The sequence below is a fragment of the Orussus abietinus genome, unplaced genomic scaffold, assembly GCF_000612105.2.
Source record: "Orussus abietinus isolate OABI.00-Male unplaced genomic scaffold, Oabi_2.0 scaffold3, whole genome shotgun sequence".
Taxonomy (NCBI): domain Eukaryota; kingdom Metazoa; phylum Arthropoda; class Insecta; order Hymenoptera; family Orussidae; genus Orussus; species Orussus abietinus.
This window is the reverse complement of record NW_019395984.1, coordinates 2,147,786-2,162,901: the sequence shown is the minus strand read 5'-3', so window position 1 is coordinate 2,162,901 and position 15,116 is coordinate 2,147,786. Positions and strand designations below refer to the sequence as shown.

The following is a 15,116-nucleotide window of genomic DNA, read 5'->3' as shown; positions in this document are numbered from 1 at the left end:
GGAAATTTGGAGATGGATAGCATATTTCATGAGAAGGTAGGACCGTAAGTTCTGTGAGGAATGATCAGAGATCACTGGGTCACTGGTTCTGTTATGGCTCAAATCTTTACCTTAAATCGCAATTTCAGCAAGAGGGCTATTTGTGCGCTCAACATTGCTTGAACGCTCTTCTCCAGGGACCATATTTCAATGCGGTAGACCTTGCGAATCTAGCCCTGCAAATGGACGAGGAAGAGAGGATAAGGATGGCCGAGTCGGGTATAGATAGCGAAGACTACAAGCTCTTCCTTAAGGTAAGTTGCTTGATACCGATGCAGTATCGAAACGGCATGGCCCAGGTAATTTATAATCGTATTGAATTCATGTACAGCAACCATCTGGGAACATGGACGACAGTGGGTATTTCTCTGTACAAGTTATTAGCAGCGCACTGAAAGTGTGGGGACTAGAGTTGATTCCGTATAATAGCACCGAACCCACTGCATTAATGGCTCAAAACGAACCTTCGTAGGTTATTATTCAACACCCAATTAACTAATAATGACGTTATGACTGCTGGTTACAAATGTTTTGCTTATATCTATTTTGTTTCAATTGGATGTATGGTAGTACACGTTAGTAACAAGTAGCAGTTTTAGTATGAAATGAGAAACTTATTCTGTAGTCGATGTAAACAGCAAAGCAACGTCTTAATCTATATTAATAATTAATGTGATTATTTCAGCGCCAATAATATTGTTGCATATTTGACATTGATTTTGAATTTAGGGCTATGAAGGCGTACATATGTAATTACAAGGGTCATTGGTTTACGATTAGAAAACTTGGAAATCAGTGGTTTAATTTAAATTCTATGCTCAGTGGACCTGAGCTGATATCGGATACATATCTCGCAATGTACCTGGCTCAATTATTGCAAGAAGGTATTTTCTTGATGGTTGAATTATTATACATTGATTCCTTAAAGAACGAAGCCTGATATATTTTTCAATTTCATAGGTTACTCGATCTTCATAGTCATTGGAACCTTTCCTCAATGTCCATCAGATGATATTCTCCTAAAACATCCGGTAACTAATGTTCCAAAGACAAAGGTTAGCACAGGGGGAGGTGCGGGTACATCCAAGGGTTTCAGATTAGGTACCCTCGAAGAAGAACAATCTAAAATCTTTGAAGCAGCTCGAGCGCTATGTCAAGTTAAAATGCCGTTCTCTGCAGATATACCTGCTGTACCGTCAATTTCCAGTAAAATGTCTTTTCCAAGTGAAGCATCTACAAGCTATGGCAAGCAAGTGATTACGATATCGGATAGGCCAAGAGAAAGAATAATTCCTATAAGAGTCGAGGGACGTGATCTGGATGACGAAGATGAAGAAGAGAGGTTAGAACTTCAACGAGCCGTTCAATTGAGCTTGCAAGATAACGAGAACATAGATGAGTCGTTGAAGTTAAGGTTGGACTTAGATAACAAAACAATTCCGCAATCCATTAATTTGGATGATCCTGACGACGACGACGAATTGAGAAAAGCTCTGCAATTAAGTCTTGAATGCGTAACGGCTCCACCTACTCCAGATCCAGATGATCTGCGTTGGCATCGTTTAGCTTATTTAGGTATCCATTCAAGAACACCAAACAGTGAAGCAACACCTAAACTAAATACTTAATAATAGTCACACTACCGACACCATTGCCGAACAAACTAAAATTGTAAATTATAATTAACTGATAACCAATTGGGAAGAGTGTCTTTATATACTAATATTATTGATCTGCGATGGCAATAAGAGTCTAATTAATTTTGTGATTGTCTCTATGGAGAACTTGCATAAATGTATTTTAACAAGAATGGATTTTAAAGTAATAGGCAAATGTCACAGATTTGAGAATATCTATTTATCAGTCTCAAGTAACTAACAATTTTCTGCTATGACAGCAGGTTGTCTCTGCCTTGGGTACAAATTATCTACTTTTTATTCATGGTTACTATGAATTAATTTTCTGACTGATGTTTCAAATAGGTTTTGCAAAGTATGTAATTCTCATTTAATATAACACAGCACAAAAACAGTAACAGTGCATAATTATAATATAGATATTGAATTTTACAATAAAGTTTAATGAGAAGATATATGTGACGTCAAACATGTACCTAGTTATTAACACATCTTGTACCTTACATTAACTATAACCTATTTTATTGACAATACAAGAGATATACGATTACTGTAGACTTTTATTGAGAAAGTTTAATCGAATGCAACCTTTCTTAAATACACACATCAAGGAAATCAATTATATTCTGTGCGAGTAACGTTCGTCATGTATATTTTAAAATTACCAGAATTTACGAGCAGCATGGCAGACGGAAAAAAATCACCGCACTTAACCCGTAAATCACTATAATTCGATGTTTTTATATTCAATCTTTTGTTGGAACATTTACGAGCAACGATTATTGTCGATTTCATCATTTTCCCGAAATTACATTAATAAAGATACGTCGGTGTAAAATAAACTAGGGAGTCCACCAAAATGGCGATTTGAGGCTGAGATGGCGCTCTGGACAAAGATTCGTTTCCTCCTAAATTAAAATTTCCATCACTTAACGTATACATACCAATGCATGTTTTTCAGAGTAGTCGAATAAAGTTTCCTTTATCAGGAAAGTCGTTTCGCAATGATTGAATTTCTACAGAAATCTCCTCTTGACGGATAAATCAAGGAGAACGGTTAAAAATGGCGTCACTTTACAACAAGATGGCGGCGCTCACGTGGTCTAGAAGGCAGTGGCGGTGTTCTTGTTTTGTGTGCGAGCGATGCGAGTCCGAATGTTGACATTCAACATGGCGGCATGTCGTCAGTGCTGTGCTGTGTCGTGGTGAGTTTTCCAAAAGTTCGTAGTAACGTAGGATCGCGAGTTTAGGCTCGGAGCGTGGATTAATTTCATGATTTGGAAGGTGGGATCAATTCGCGGGTCAGCTGGGGACTTGAGGGTATCCGGGAACTCGGCAAGAAGCTCGAGATATAGGGCGCTCTCGCAAAATTGGAACTCGTAACTGACTGGCCACACACAATACCTTGCGGCACATTTGGGGGGAGAAAAAAAACCGGAAAGAAATACGTTATACTTAAGACTCTGCCCGGCCGTCGAATTGCTACAACGGGCATTTTCTCGCCTCGTGAGGAAACCGAATTTTCTTTTGGCCTACTTTTATCGCGTTCCAAATTCCCAGGATACACCGACACGAGTGTTCCAATTTTCAGCCATCGGTTAGGCTAACTCTCATCAATCTGTCGATCCGAGAAACTCTTTGGATCCACTTGAATTTTTTCGTTTCTCCTTCTGTTAGTACGGAGTATTGCTCGGAAAATCGAAGTAATGGGCTGGGTATGAAGTAATTCGAGCTTTGATGAAATAATATCTCATTTTTTTTTACTGGATATTTTTTCTGGATGATATGAAGAACTTTTGTCCTTTGCTTGCAATATGACTCGATTCGTTAACCGTGCTGAGTTAAAGACTTAAGCGATTGGTCAAAGATTGGAAAAGATTACGTCCTTGGTAATAATCGAGCTCGGGGAGAAGGGTGCAAAAGATAGAGATCGCGAAAGAAATTGGAGAAGTTATATCCGCATAGAAATGGCCTGCTCCATCCGAAACTTTTAATCGTTATGATGTACACATTTTTTTATGGGTCTATTTCTATTAACTAATGTTACTCCTTTCTTGATTTCAGCTTGTGTAATTGTTAGTTTAGGACATTTTTGAAACCAACGCTCACTGTAAATTCCACATTTAAAAGCTGAAGAAGAAAACAATAACATAGGATTATTGGAACGACACACAACCACACTCAGCACGCATTGAAGACATCTGAGGATCTTTCAAGCCAACACTTATCCTTTAAATCTCCAATGTTATCGATTTATTCCTTTTATAAAGGATGACTGATGTTTAAGGAAAACACGGTTGTTCTTGAAGAAGTGCGCCTGCTAAATTGAGTAATTATCAACACATGCAGTTGTTACAATATATATATTATTAACGCATACATGTACGGAAAGTATTAATGGTATATGACGTGCTAAGAATTTTGTACATGCATCGATTTGTAGTAACGACATTAGCTGTAACGTTTGTACTTGTGCGCCGTCTACGCTAAGAAGCATTACAGCAAAAAGAGATTAGGAGTTGGGAAGACGGTACGGTCAGTGCGATCACAGCCGGTAAGAGTGCGCCTCCTCGATCGGTCGATGGGATAAGTGCTTCCACCTTGAGAGAGTGCCAAGTTTGCGCGCAATAGAGCTTCGGTGCTTTTCGACGAAGTGATCCATACAATACGTATTGAGAAAAATACCTTTATCCGCCACCTTCCCTCCTGCTTTCTGGACAAGGCTTGCATCGGAGCGTGCCACTGGAAAAAGAGCCTTGCCTCCCTTCTTCGTTAAGTTCTCTCGTAACGTCTAAATAGCAAACGAAGATAAATAAGGTACCAAGAACCATTCTGTGATATCTATGTTAACACTTAAATAATTGAAAAGACTAAAAATCTCTAAATATAAGTATATATATTGCAAGAAGAGGACAAAGAGAGAGAGGTGGAAGTCAAGATTAAAGGAATTAATTAATCGAGGGACAACCCAAAGTGACGGCACCAGCAAAATTACAGTTTAACACCAGTCAACTAATTTCAAGCGATGTCCAATAATCCTCAGTGGAAAACAATCCAGCCGCCAATCATGAACTCCGATCCGGCAATACTTGACTACGAGCCCATGGCCATTCCGAAGCCTAAGACTGCCTCTGGGAACCACCAGTCCGCAGGTAGCTATCGAAACGGTACCAACTTCAGTGGAGATCACTACATGGGCTCGCCACCGGGATGCAGAAAAAATTCCACCGGCTACGGTGGATATCCAGCTACGCAAACTTCGCCTCGAAACGGCTCGGCGAGGTTTCCCATCGGTACTTTCAACACCATGGAAGGAAATGCTGGGTACACGGGAGAACCAGCCACTAATAATTCTTCTTATCAAGATCAATCTACTAATCAAGGAACTCGGGAAACTGGAATCATTGAAAAATTACTGGTGAGTACCTCCTACGCGTATCTCATCCTCCAGCCGATCCCTGTTAATTATAGAAACTAAATAATCGTTTATTCATCATATTCTCAGCATTCTTATGGATTCATTCAATGCTGCGAACGACAAGCGAGGCTCTTCTTCCATTTTAGCCAATTTCATGGGACCATCGAGCACCTAAAAATTGGCGACCCTGTCGAGTTTGAGATGACTTACGACAGGAGAACAGGAAAGCCCATCGCTAGCATCGTCAGCAAGATTGCTCCTGACGTAGTAAGTATTATTTGAATCGATTAGATATTTCTTCATTATCATTTATCACTGATTCGTTCCAGGTACTAAGTGAAGAAAGGGTCACCGGCAACGTGACGACGGAATTGCAAGCTAATGGCGATTCCCAAGGCCGGATCAGCTACGAGAACAGAGGCGAGTGTTTCTTCCTGCCTTATACCAAAGACGATGTCGAAGGGAACGTCACTCTACGTGCCGGTGATAGAGTATCTTTTCAAATTGCTACGAATCAACGGTAAGTTGTACGACAGAGTCTTCTTTTCGGTTTAAGAAGAGACGCTAAAATCTCTAAGAGGTCTAACGTTCGTCCCGTTAATTGTAGTGGAAACTTAGGCGCCTGTCACGTGAGACTCGAGAACCCGGTCCACCCGGTGCGTTATCGCGGCGTGATATGTTCCATGAAGGAGAACTTTGGCTTCATCGAGCGCGCCGATGTCGTCAAGGAGATATTCTTCCACTTCAGCGAAACGAAATCCGTCAAGGAGGAATTGAAGTTAGGAGACGACGTCGAGTTCATAATACAAACGAGAAACGTAGGAGAATCGCCATCCTGGTCGATGGATGAGTTATTTAATTATCGCAGGTTTTATAAGGATGGTGCAATTTAGCGATGTCACTTCTAGGGCAAGGAGGTCGCCTGCAACATCACAAAACTACCTCCGGGATCCGTCGTATTCGAGGAGGTCAGCAACGAAGTAGTCAAGGGCCAGGTTTTGAAGCCCCTGGAGAGAGGCACCGTGCCTCGTCATCAGAGCGATCCTCTTCCCGGAAGGATTCGATACAGAGCGCCGGATCACTCCGAGGTCGAGGTGCCCTTCGGCGACAAGGATCAGAAGGGAGACTTCACACTCAGGTTGGTATCGAAGACGCGATCGGTCGCTGGGGGCGAAGCGCTTTGTAATTAATTGTTGTAACGTCTACTGCTCAGACACGGCGACTGGGTGCAGTTCCGCATCGCTACGGATACGAGAGATCAGCTGAAGAGGGCGACGGAGATCTCCCTGCTGCCGGAATCGTTCACTGTTTCCGGAGAGAGGCGGGAACAGGGCATAATCGCCACCCTGAAGGACGGATTCGGCTTCATCAGATGCGTCGACCGGGATACTCGACTCTTCTTCCACTTTAACGAGGTTCTGGACGTGGACCGAGAAATCAGCGTGAACGACGAGGTTGAGTTCACGGTCGTCCAGGACCCTTCCTCGTCGTTCTCCAACACGAGGCAGAGCGCGATCAGGCTTAAGCACCTACCATCCGGCACGGTCCAATTCGAGACGGTGATCGACGCCAACATCGAGGGCAACGTCATCCAAGAGGTCTCTGGCATGGAGCCCGGACTTCTGGGCTACTTCAAGTACGGCCAGCCGAAAAACATTATCTTCTTCGCGAAGGACTGCGACTCGAAGAACATCCCTAAGTTAGGAGACAAGGTGGGGTTGGGGGTCTTATCCCTTGTATTCCTTAAGTTCTGTCGCGGGTATCAGACGTCGAGGTCGTTTTCCAGGTCCAGTTCAGCATCTGCCAGGTGAAACGGAACAAGGAGTTGGTGGCGGTCGACATATCTCTGCTCGACGCCTCGGGCGAGAAGCCTCCGAATACCGGCAACAAAAAGTCCAACAGCCAGACCTACCAGGGCTTCATCGCCACCCTGAAGGACGGCTTCGGCTTCATCGAGACCGTGAATCATGACAAAGAAATATTTTTCCACTTCAGGTAAAGGTGAACATTGAACGTTGTCGCGGGTGTTTAGAGGAGATCTAATCGCTCTTTTCACGTTCACCAGTACCTTCGAGGGCGACGCGTCCACCCTGGAGCTGGGAGCGGACGTGGAGTGCACCGTGGGCTCGGGTAGTGGTCGCTCCACTGGCGGATGCATCGCCGCCGAACACGTGCGTCTGGTCCCTCGGGGAAGCATCCCGAGGCCGACTCCCGTCAGCGAGGTCCTCGATGGAATCGTGCTCAGGCCCCTGGGCAGCTTCAACCCCGAGCAGGCCGAATACGCCGGGCTGATCAAGATAAACCCCACCGCCGAGGAAGAGGAGACGTCCGAGTACGAGTTCGGCATCATGGGCCTGGCGAACAAGCGCGACCTCCTCCAGGTCGGCGACCCGGTGCAGTTCCAGATCGACTCGGCCGGTCACGCGTGCAACATCGTCGTCGTGAGGAAGAAACGCAGGGCCACCGTGGACGCGGTAAAGGGCCCCTTCGGCTTCCTCGCGTACGAGGTCGACGAGGGGAAGAAGCTCTTCTTCCACATGAGCGAAGTTCGCGACCATGCTACCCTCGTGCCCGGGGACCAGGTCGAGTTCGTCCTGGTAACGAATCAGCGCACTGGCAAGTCCTCGGCGTGCAACGTCACCCGCCTCAGGTGAAGTCTCCTAGAGTCAAAATTCACCCGGGAACTGGAAGACGTCGGCTTACTCTCGAGCTTAACCTTAATCGTCCCGTGTGCATTTCAGCGACGCGGTGCAACAACGGCCTGAGCGCTTGATAAGCCGACTGCGCACCATATCCCAGGAGGACTCGGGTCCCAAGCTGACCGTGGTCAGACAGCCGAAGGGCCCGGACGGGACGCGCGGCTTCACCCAGGAGAGGTCCCAGCACACGCCCGGGTCCATCCAGGAGTGACGACCCCCGGCAGCAGCGGAGTCGCAGCCCCGACTTTCTCTCGGTCCTCGACTCGACTCGCCGTGACCTCGCCACGAGGCGCGACGCGCACACCTACACGAGCACACGCTCCATACACCCACACTCACACGGACACACAGGTACTCGAGAGGGGAGGCAAGGAACGCGGAAAGAAATTAACGTACACATGCCAAATCGCCCGGGATTACGAGCGACGCGGGATTATAACGAGTAATATTAAATTAACGATAATAATTAATTGTCGGCTGAAGGAGGAGGGTGGAAATATCGGCGGAGAGGGTTCTCGCGGAAATGTTTTAGGGAGGGCGCGAAGTTCGCGCGAGCGCGGCAGTTGTTCGTTAATCAGGTGTATTAGCTTCTCCGCGGCCGGGTAATGCCGATCGGGGCTTGCGATTTTATTGCGGGGGTTTAATCGGAATATGGCAATCGAACGGGCGAACGATCAATTAATAGGGAAATTGCCGGGGTGGTCGCGTCAATTGAGATCGGTCGCCTCTCTCCTGCGCGAACCTGGGCCATTCGGCGACGCGACGACGCAGCCGTCGTTTGCATACATATACCCCCTCCCCTCATTGATCCCTCCCCCCCCCTTTATTTCAATGATTTTTGCAACTGTATAAACTAATGGTTAAATGTGAACATTGGGACTTTTAATTGGCGGGCGCCACGTGGTCCTTGTCACGTGGTCGTCCCTGTAGCTGTCAAAACCGACGCGGTCGGGCCCTCGCGATGCTTTCGGTCGGTGCATGGGATGCGGAAAAAGGAATTGCAATCGCCATGGCGACTCGAATCGCGATGGGGCACCCTCGTGAATCGAATGATAGGCCGCAATGCCGGACACCTGCCTGTTTGTACGTTCTCTGAGACGATGTCCTGTCTGTCTTGATAAAAATATACTTACATGTTGATACAATCCTCGCGTTAATTTCTCACGTCTCTCGCTCGGAACCCATAGGGAGGGATGGGAGAAAGGGACGAGGGCGTGCTCACGATATTTTTATGGGGATTCTTTATCGGGGCGCGACCGGTCGGCGGGAGGAGGAATTTCCTTCGGAGAGCTATGCGGAATCTTGAACTCTTTTTTTTTTTCTTTTTTTTTTTAATGCCTCCGCGTGGGTAGGGAGCCGGTGGCACAAGTGTGCGAGTATATGTACGATATTCATCTGTATACATATATATTTATATACATATATATATTGATATAAATATATATATGTATACGCCCTGCTCTCGGGAAATTTTTGTATGGCGTCGCACTCTGTTAACGATTGTCTATGAACTTGTAAAAAAGAGTTACAACTGGCCAACTGTTTGTCCTAGATAATATATATATATATATGAAGAAAAAAAAAAAAAGAAGAAAAGAAAGCAACACAAACAAGACAAAAATATAAATATATATATATATTATATCGTTAAGTTCCTGACGCAGTCTCGTGTTGTCAAATCAAATTAGTATTACTGGATACGGTGGAAGTGGCAAGGGTGATAACGAAACGAGGAGAGAGAGAGAGCCGAGGACGAATCGATTTCTCGCGTTAACGGAGGAAACGAAGGAGACGAGGACGGCGACGACTTATGGGGGAACGGAGGACGAAGGAGCGGGTTTTTTGTAAATTTGCCATCGTTTGTGTGTGGGCGGTATGTACACGTGGCATTACTTAGGCGATAGAGGGAGGAGGAACATAATCACGTAATACGTAAAACACAAGCACGATACAAACTAAGCGCTTGTCATAAGACCCATAGATCCGACACATCGTATGCATACGTACTGTAAAACTATTGGTGAATAAACACTGAAAGCATCTCACGATCACCCCTTATTATTATTAACGAGTGTGCAGTACGTTACTCTAATGGAGGTAATTACGTAGGCCTTTTCGTTCTGGTTTTGCGGTCGAAGTATACGGTAGTTATGTTTCTCATCTCTGACGCTTTTTTTTTTAAATAAGGAGAAAGAAAAAAGAAATTATTAAGATATATTATAAAGGAATGGAAACGTGTTTTGGTATGGGGTACGTAGAATGCATTGTTCGTACGGTGTCTGGCGATTTATTATGTACAAAAATTGGTAGAAATCCTGCCAGGGGTGGCCGAACGAGTGCGTCGAGGTCCAATGGTCCTGGGCTCGTGGGAATCAGATCACCACGCACTCGTAGGGGAAGGGTCCTCGGAAACGGAGATTGTTCGCTCCTGGGCATGCTGTAAAAATAGGCGCGGTGTTTAGAATTAACGGGGTAGAGGGGTAGACGGGAAGACCCGACTTTTTGGATAATTCGACTGGGCTTGGACCGACTTCTCTCGCATCTTGTTCCGTAAAATCCGGTCCCCTCGCACCGGCACTTGTACCCCGGGTCTTGCGAGATCTGCAGACAGGAGCCTCCGTTCAGACAGGGATTCGATCGGTAGCAGATGTCATGACGACCTCCTGGAAGAGGAAGAAAATGCGATATTAAATTGCCGACCCGGGTGTATGCCGTGTCGATGTGTATCACCTCTTAGCGAGAGTCTGCACTCCTCGTTCGACTCGTATCTGAACTCGGACCTGCATCCGTACCCGCAGCTGCATTGCGCGTTGTATATTCTGCATCCGTAGCCCATCTGGTCCAGGTCGCAAGCTCTCGTAAGACCTGCATCCGACGGTTCAATACTCGCCTTTATTTATCAAGTGTAACTGCACCAGTGCATTATGCAGAAGGCATCCTCTAGGGCTTGATTCGCCCGGGGAGATAACGCGCCGGATGCACTCGCTGCACTTCCCACTCGCTTTTAATTGATAATGACCGCTGATAAGAGCGATATCGAGCTCTCGGTGGTATTCACCTTTCGGGTAATCCGGACAATGGGTGAGCATTGATAAGTTTAGATTCCCTTTATCGAATATTAAATAATCCCGCGACTGGGAATTAGAGCTCGAAATGTGAGAGGACGCGCAGGATGCACTCGCTGCACTTTTCCCACTTTTTTTTTAACGGATAACATCCCACGATAAGAGCGACATCGGATCCTCGGTGGTATTCACCTTTCGGGTAATCCGAACAAAAGGCGACTTACCGACCATTTAATTTTTTATTTAATATTTTTTTATTATCGAATTATATTTATTCATCGATTTAGCAATCGACTGCTCTAATCGTTAGATGAAAAGAGCGAGGGTTTATTTCGGGATTTCCGAACAGTTTGAAACGTCGAACGATTTTCAGAGGAATCTTCGTTGCGGGGGGTGAATTTAACCGTCTAATTATTTAATTAGCGACCGCCGTAACGGGAGAGGGGGAATTTTTTTTGTTAATTAAATAGGAGAGGACATACCCAACGTGGCGAGGACGAGGCCGAGCACGAGATGCGCCTTCATTTTGGCGAAGGCGGTAAGGCGCGATGTCGGTGGAGTAGAAATAATTGAAGGAAAAAAAAAAAAGTGATAATTAGCAAGACGAGGCAGCGACGCAGAGCGGAGCTGCGAGAGATGCTCGGAGCAGAGCCGAAGCGAAACTGAAGACCGAATAGCCGAAGTGGCAGAGAGTCCTAACGGGACAAGTACCCCCTTGAGCACTTTTACCCCACCAGACCGTGCGTGGGGTAGAAGCTAAAACTCGGCTCAGCTGTCGACCAGAACGGGCCTCGATAAATCCGAGGAGAAACGCCACTTTGGACGACGAAGGGCACGGATAAATTCCTTCCCTCCCTCGGCCGAGGCATATTGCACTTGCGACCCCAGTGGCGTCGAGTGCGTTCTTTTCCATTTTGCCTTAAAAGTGCAAGGAACGTTAAGTGCGTTTTTTGTTTTTTTTTCTTTTTCTATTTTGCTTTTAAAATTTGCGAGAAACGTCGAGTGCGTTCTTTTTCATTTTGCCTTAAAAGTGCAAGGAACGTCAAGTGCGTTTTTTGTTTTTTTTTTTTCTATTTTGCTTTTAAAATTTGCAAGAAACGTCGAGTGCGTTGTTTTCCATTTTGCCTTAAAAAGGTGCAAGGATACCACTCTTTTAGACATATTTTGGCATCGGTGCGAACAGAGGGCGACAATCCTTTTTATAAATTTCACTAGATTGTCTCGTTAATTTTATGTAATTATTTAATAATTAATTAGGTAATTGATAAAGGGTAATTCGGCACGGCGAGAAAGTAGGCACGGGTCGGTCGGATTTGTCGTTCTCCAAAATGCACGCTTATCAGTGCGTCACGTCTCGAAGGGCGCTGATAACATTTGACACTTGGCACGGTTAAAAAGTCGAGGCGATTCGTGCCATCGAACTGAAAATCGCTGCCTCTTGGCGAGATCGGCTTTGAAATGTTGAACTCGATACGTTTTTAGTTTTCTTTCTGTTTTCGGTGGGATAATAAAAAACGCGACTGCATGGAGTGTAAGGACTTGGGACATTGACACGCTTGCCTTATTGTAGGTCGGCAATCACGGAATGAAATCGGTTGGAAGCTGCGTGATTATTAACACAGCCTCGACTTTATTATCAGTTGGGTTGGCGCAGTTGATAATGTCAAGGCGGTGGAATTTATTAAAACAAATTACAGATATGAGAAATCAACAGTGAACGCCGATGGCACTTTCTTTTCGAACGGCAGTTTCGATCGATCACCTAGTATTTCCTCCTACGTGGAGGAAAAATTATATATACTATGGAATAAAAATTATCTATAAAACATCTGAAACATTTGGATAGAAAATACGCCCTGTGACGGTATCGTCTTCCGTCCGGGAATAAATATCTTGCATTTAATTAATTACGAGGAGTCTATACGCGTCACTGTGGGTAAATTATCTAAAAGTATCGCGCTCCTTTAAAGATCTCTAACATAATTATCGTTCCTTCAGTTCCGTAACTATATCGAAATACTATACAGTTATAAAATATGCAATCACCTATATTACTTGGATAACAATGAACGGAATAATAAATACAGAACGCGTTGATGCGCTGATTAACTTTCGTTACCTCATTTCTTGTAGAATCGGGCTGATTGAATTGGATCCCCCTGGTGCTATATTCTAAAACAAAAGGACGTTCACTTGATACTTTCTTTAGTTTTACTGGTTCACGGTTGATGTGACGAACCACCAATTTATTAATACATTATTTAAAACTTAATAAGCGTGGGGTTTACCTTCGGGGATAAGGTTGCAACCTTAATAAAAGATATGGTAGTACCTTACATGAACGTTTGATCATGTTGCTCATGAACCATCGCTGTTCTTCGAGTCTGCACCAGTCCTGGCTGTCTATTGTATAATTCCCTCACAAGGCTGTCTTTCTCTTGTTCCAATAGAGCAATTCTCTGACTTTTTTTACTCACTTCCTGCATTTTATTACGTACCGAGAAAAGAAGATGATTTAATTAATTCCACACTTTTCGTGATTTAAATTAATAGTATAATGATCCAAATTATCAGCTGTATATATTGACCTCGGTCAACCTATGGTTTTGTTGTTTAAGACGAGATAACATGTCTTGGTGTAACTGAGTGGACACTGGTGTGCTGAGAACAGCGAGATTCATGTGAAGTGGAAGACCTCCTCGTTCCCAACTACTTATCAAGGTAGCCAAGTGTCGATTAACTTCGAGGACCCGAGCCCTTTGTAGTTCCAAACGCTCCTGTTGAGCTTCTGTCCATTGTTCCTGATGGTGTAAAATATTGACTTTTAAAATGAAAGTAAACATTTCTATACACCAGTTTCTGTATTAACCTACCACGTGTGAACCCATTCGTCCTAGATGTTTTATTTTTTCTTGAGTCGAAGAGATTTGCTTTAAGTACCATTCCCTAGCCTTGTCGACAGCAGCTAAGCCTTGAAGCAATACATCTTTCTCCTGCTCGATTTGCTTCATTCTCTTCATCTGAAAATAAAAGTTGATGGACTTTCAATTTTTAAGTTAATTTAAAATTGTAAGTCATGGTTCCTAATTTAATAAAGCAGATAGGGGGTGATATTTAAACATATCCCAGGTCTACCAAAATTATAAATAAAGCACATTGCTAATTGAAAACTCTAGAAAACAACGTCGTTTACCATATTATAGTCTATACCGTTCTGCAACGTGTGACGTCTTGGTTCTCTGCGTCGACCTACAACCTTCTTCGGTTGCAGACCAATTTGATTGTTTTGTGACTCGACTGCCTTGCCGTCACCTAAAGCTCTCGTGGGTCTCACCAAAGTTCTCGAGTCAGTGCGATAATTTCCTGCCGTTAATTGCCTTTTATCCTTATCATCTCCCATCATGCCCATTTGCCAATTTTGCAGTACCGTACGAATCTCTGATTTATCAAAATTCCTATCTAAACTGGGAGCACGCCCCTCCAAATTTGTTCTGGGTGGTTTTGGAGGGCCATACGTTTTAGGTAGTTTTGACCCCGTACAAATTCTTACTTCTGACTCTAATTGAGCAACTTCTTTGCGTCCACCTAAAAGCTGTGGCATACTGGACGTACGCTGCTGAGATATGGCATTATTAGGCCGTATCGCAGCAGTGTTGGGTGACGTCCAAGATGGCTTGTTCTGATTGTCTGTAATTAGGATCGGAGCTGACGGAGGACGATTAGGCTGTCCCTCTTGTTTCTTTGAATCTGTCTCAGCTTGAATCTGCAGTAGACACATGTTCAAGCCTGTACAGAACCTTTCAAAAGATAACAGTCCATTTGGGGGGGTGACTTTCTTTAAACTGTCGAGGACTCCCTTTGGTAAACCTTGCGTACCATCGTCCTGCCAACGACCCTCGATATCTGCATATTTAACAAACCCACTGTTTTGGTCATCCATTATATCAAAAAGGGTCCGCATCGCAGCGACAAACTGTATTGGTAAACCGTCCAAATTTGACGTTTGAACCTGTGCCATGGTGCAGGTGTGGACAATTAAATTAAAAGTTAACCTTCAAGGGTTCTCAATGAATTCTTTTCAGTTCCAGCTGATCGTCTGTTTGCAAGCTCACAAATTGAACCCACCGTGTTCAGTGATTCATCGTTTCGCAATAAATTGTAAGAAAAAATTCTTACACGTCTGAATCTATGTACAAATCTTTTTAACGACGCTACGAACGGCCATTGACTGCATACGCTATAGAGAGTAAACTCACAA

The 15,116-nt window shown here is 44.4% G+C and overlaps 4 protein-coding genes across 5 annotated transcripts; 2 read left to right on the top strand and 2 right to left on the bottom strand.

The window, feature by feature from the left end:
- Window positions 1-12: 12 nt before the first annotated feature.
- LOC105699114 (ataxin-3-like) lies at window positions 13-2,231 on the top strand. The gene is made up of 5 exons (XM_012423859.2): window positions 13-36; window positions 129-293; window positions 371-507; window positions 769-923; window positions 1,000-2,231. Exons 1-5 carry the CDS (start codon window positions 13-15, stop codon window positions 1,665-1,667), a joined length of 1,149 nt encoding a protein of 382 aa, XP_012279282.1. The 3' UTR covers window positions 1,668-2,231.
- Window positions 2,232-2,792: 561 nt separating this feature from the next.
- LOC105699113 (cold shock domain-containing protein E1) lies at window positions 2,793-9,838 on the top strand. Its single transcript, XM_012423858.1, has 10 exons — window positions 2,793-2,881; window positions 3,741-5,094; window positions 5,182-5,361; window positions 5,424-5,614; window positions 5,702-5,912; window positions 6,003-6,232; window positions 6,308-6,806; window positions 6,881-7,089; window positions 7,160-7,744; window positions 7,836-9,838. The coding sequence occupies exons 2-10, from the start codon at window positions 4,702-4,704 to the stop codon at window positions 8,002-8,004; spliced, it is 2,667 nt and encodes an 888-aa protein (XP_012279281.1). The 5' UTR covers window positions 2,793-2,881; window positions 3,741-4,701; the 3' UTR covers window positions 8,005-9,838.
- A 234-nt stretch (window positions 9,839-10,072) lies between these two features.
- LOC105699067 (protein crumbs) lies at window positions 10,073-11,524 on the bottom strand. The gene is made up of 4 exons (XM_012423769.1): window positions 11,341-11,524; window positions 10,524-10,658; window positions 10,325-10,456; window positions 10,073-10,230 (listed from the first exon to the last, which is right to left on the bottom strand). The coding sequence occupies exons 1-4, from the start codon at window positions 11,381-11,383 to the stop codon at window positions 10,166-10,168; spliced, it is 375 nt and encodes a 124-aa protein (XP_012279192.1). The 5' UTR covers window positions 11,384-11,524; the 3' UTR covers window positions 10,073-10,165.
- Window positions 11,525-12,512: 988 nt separating this feature from the next.
- On the bottom strand, window positions 12,513-14,946 carry LOC105699219 (suppressor APC domain-containing protein 2). 2 transcript variants are annotated; one of them, XM_012424052.2, is made up of 5 exons: window positions 14,052-14,946; window positions 13,732-13,878; window positions 13,447-13,659; window positions 13,191-13,338; window positions 12,513-13,030 (listed from the first exon to the last, which is right to left on the bottom strand). In XM_012424052.2, exons 1-4 carry the CDS (start codon window positions 14,874-14,876, stop codon window positions 13,192-13,194), a joined length of 1,332 nt encoding a protein of 443 aa, XP_012279475.1. In that variant the 5' UTR covers window positions 14,877-14,946; the 3' UTR covers window positions 12,513-13,030; window position 13,191. The 2 variants fall into 2 exon arrangements, with proteins under 2 accessions (XP_012279475.1, XP_012279474.1); XM_012424051.2 differs by having other exon boundaries at window positions 13,196-13,338.
- Window positions 14,947-15,116: the final 170 nt, after the last annotated feature.

Coding starts and splice junctions, on each gene's coding strand:
- LOC105699219 (XM_012424051.2), bottom strand. CDS start 14,876: ATGGCACAGGTTCAAACGTCAAATTTGGACGGTTTACCAATACAGTTT. Junction 13,879..14,051: donor ACGGTATAGACTATAATATG/GTAAACGACGTT, acceptor TTTTATTTTCAG/ATGAAGAGAATGAAGCAAAT. Junction 13,660..13,731: donor GACGAATGGGTTCACACGTG/GTAGGTTAATAC, acceptor TTACACCATCAG/GAACAATGGACAGAAGCTCA.
- LOC105699113 (XM_012423858.1), top strand. CDS start 4,702: ATGTCCAATAATCCTCAGTGGAAAACAATCCAGCCGCCAATCATGAAC. Junction 5,615..5,701: donor CAAATTGCTACGAATCAACG/GTAAGTTGTACG, acceptor CGTTAATTGTAG/TGGAAACTTAGGCGCCTGTC. Junction 5,913..6,002: donor TCATAATACAAACGAGAAAC/GTAGGAGAATCG, acceptor TGTCACTTCTAG/GGCAAGGAGGTCGCCTGCAA.
- LOC105699067 (XM_012423769.1), bottom strand. CDS start 11,383: ATGAAGGCGCATCTCGTGCTCGGCCTCGTCCTCGCCACGTTGG. Junction 10,659..11,340: donor CCTCGTCCTCGCCACGTTGG/GTATGTCCTCTC, acceptor CGTCGGATGCAG/GTCTTACGAGAGCTTGCGAC. Junction 10,457..10,523: donor GTGCAGACTCTCGCTAAGAG/GTGATACACATC, acceptor TTCCTCTTCCAG/GAGGTCGTCATGACATCTGC.
- LOC105699114 (XM_012423859.2), top strand. CDS start 13: ATGGATAGCATATTTCATGAGAAG. Junction 508..768: donor ATGGCTCAAAACGAACCTTC/GTAGGTTATTAT, acceptor TTTTGAATTTAG/GGCTATGAAGGCGTACATAT. Junction 924..999: donor GGCTCAATTATTGCAAGAAG/GTATTTTCTTGA, acceptor TCAATTTCATAG/GTTACTCGATCTTCATAGTC.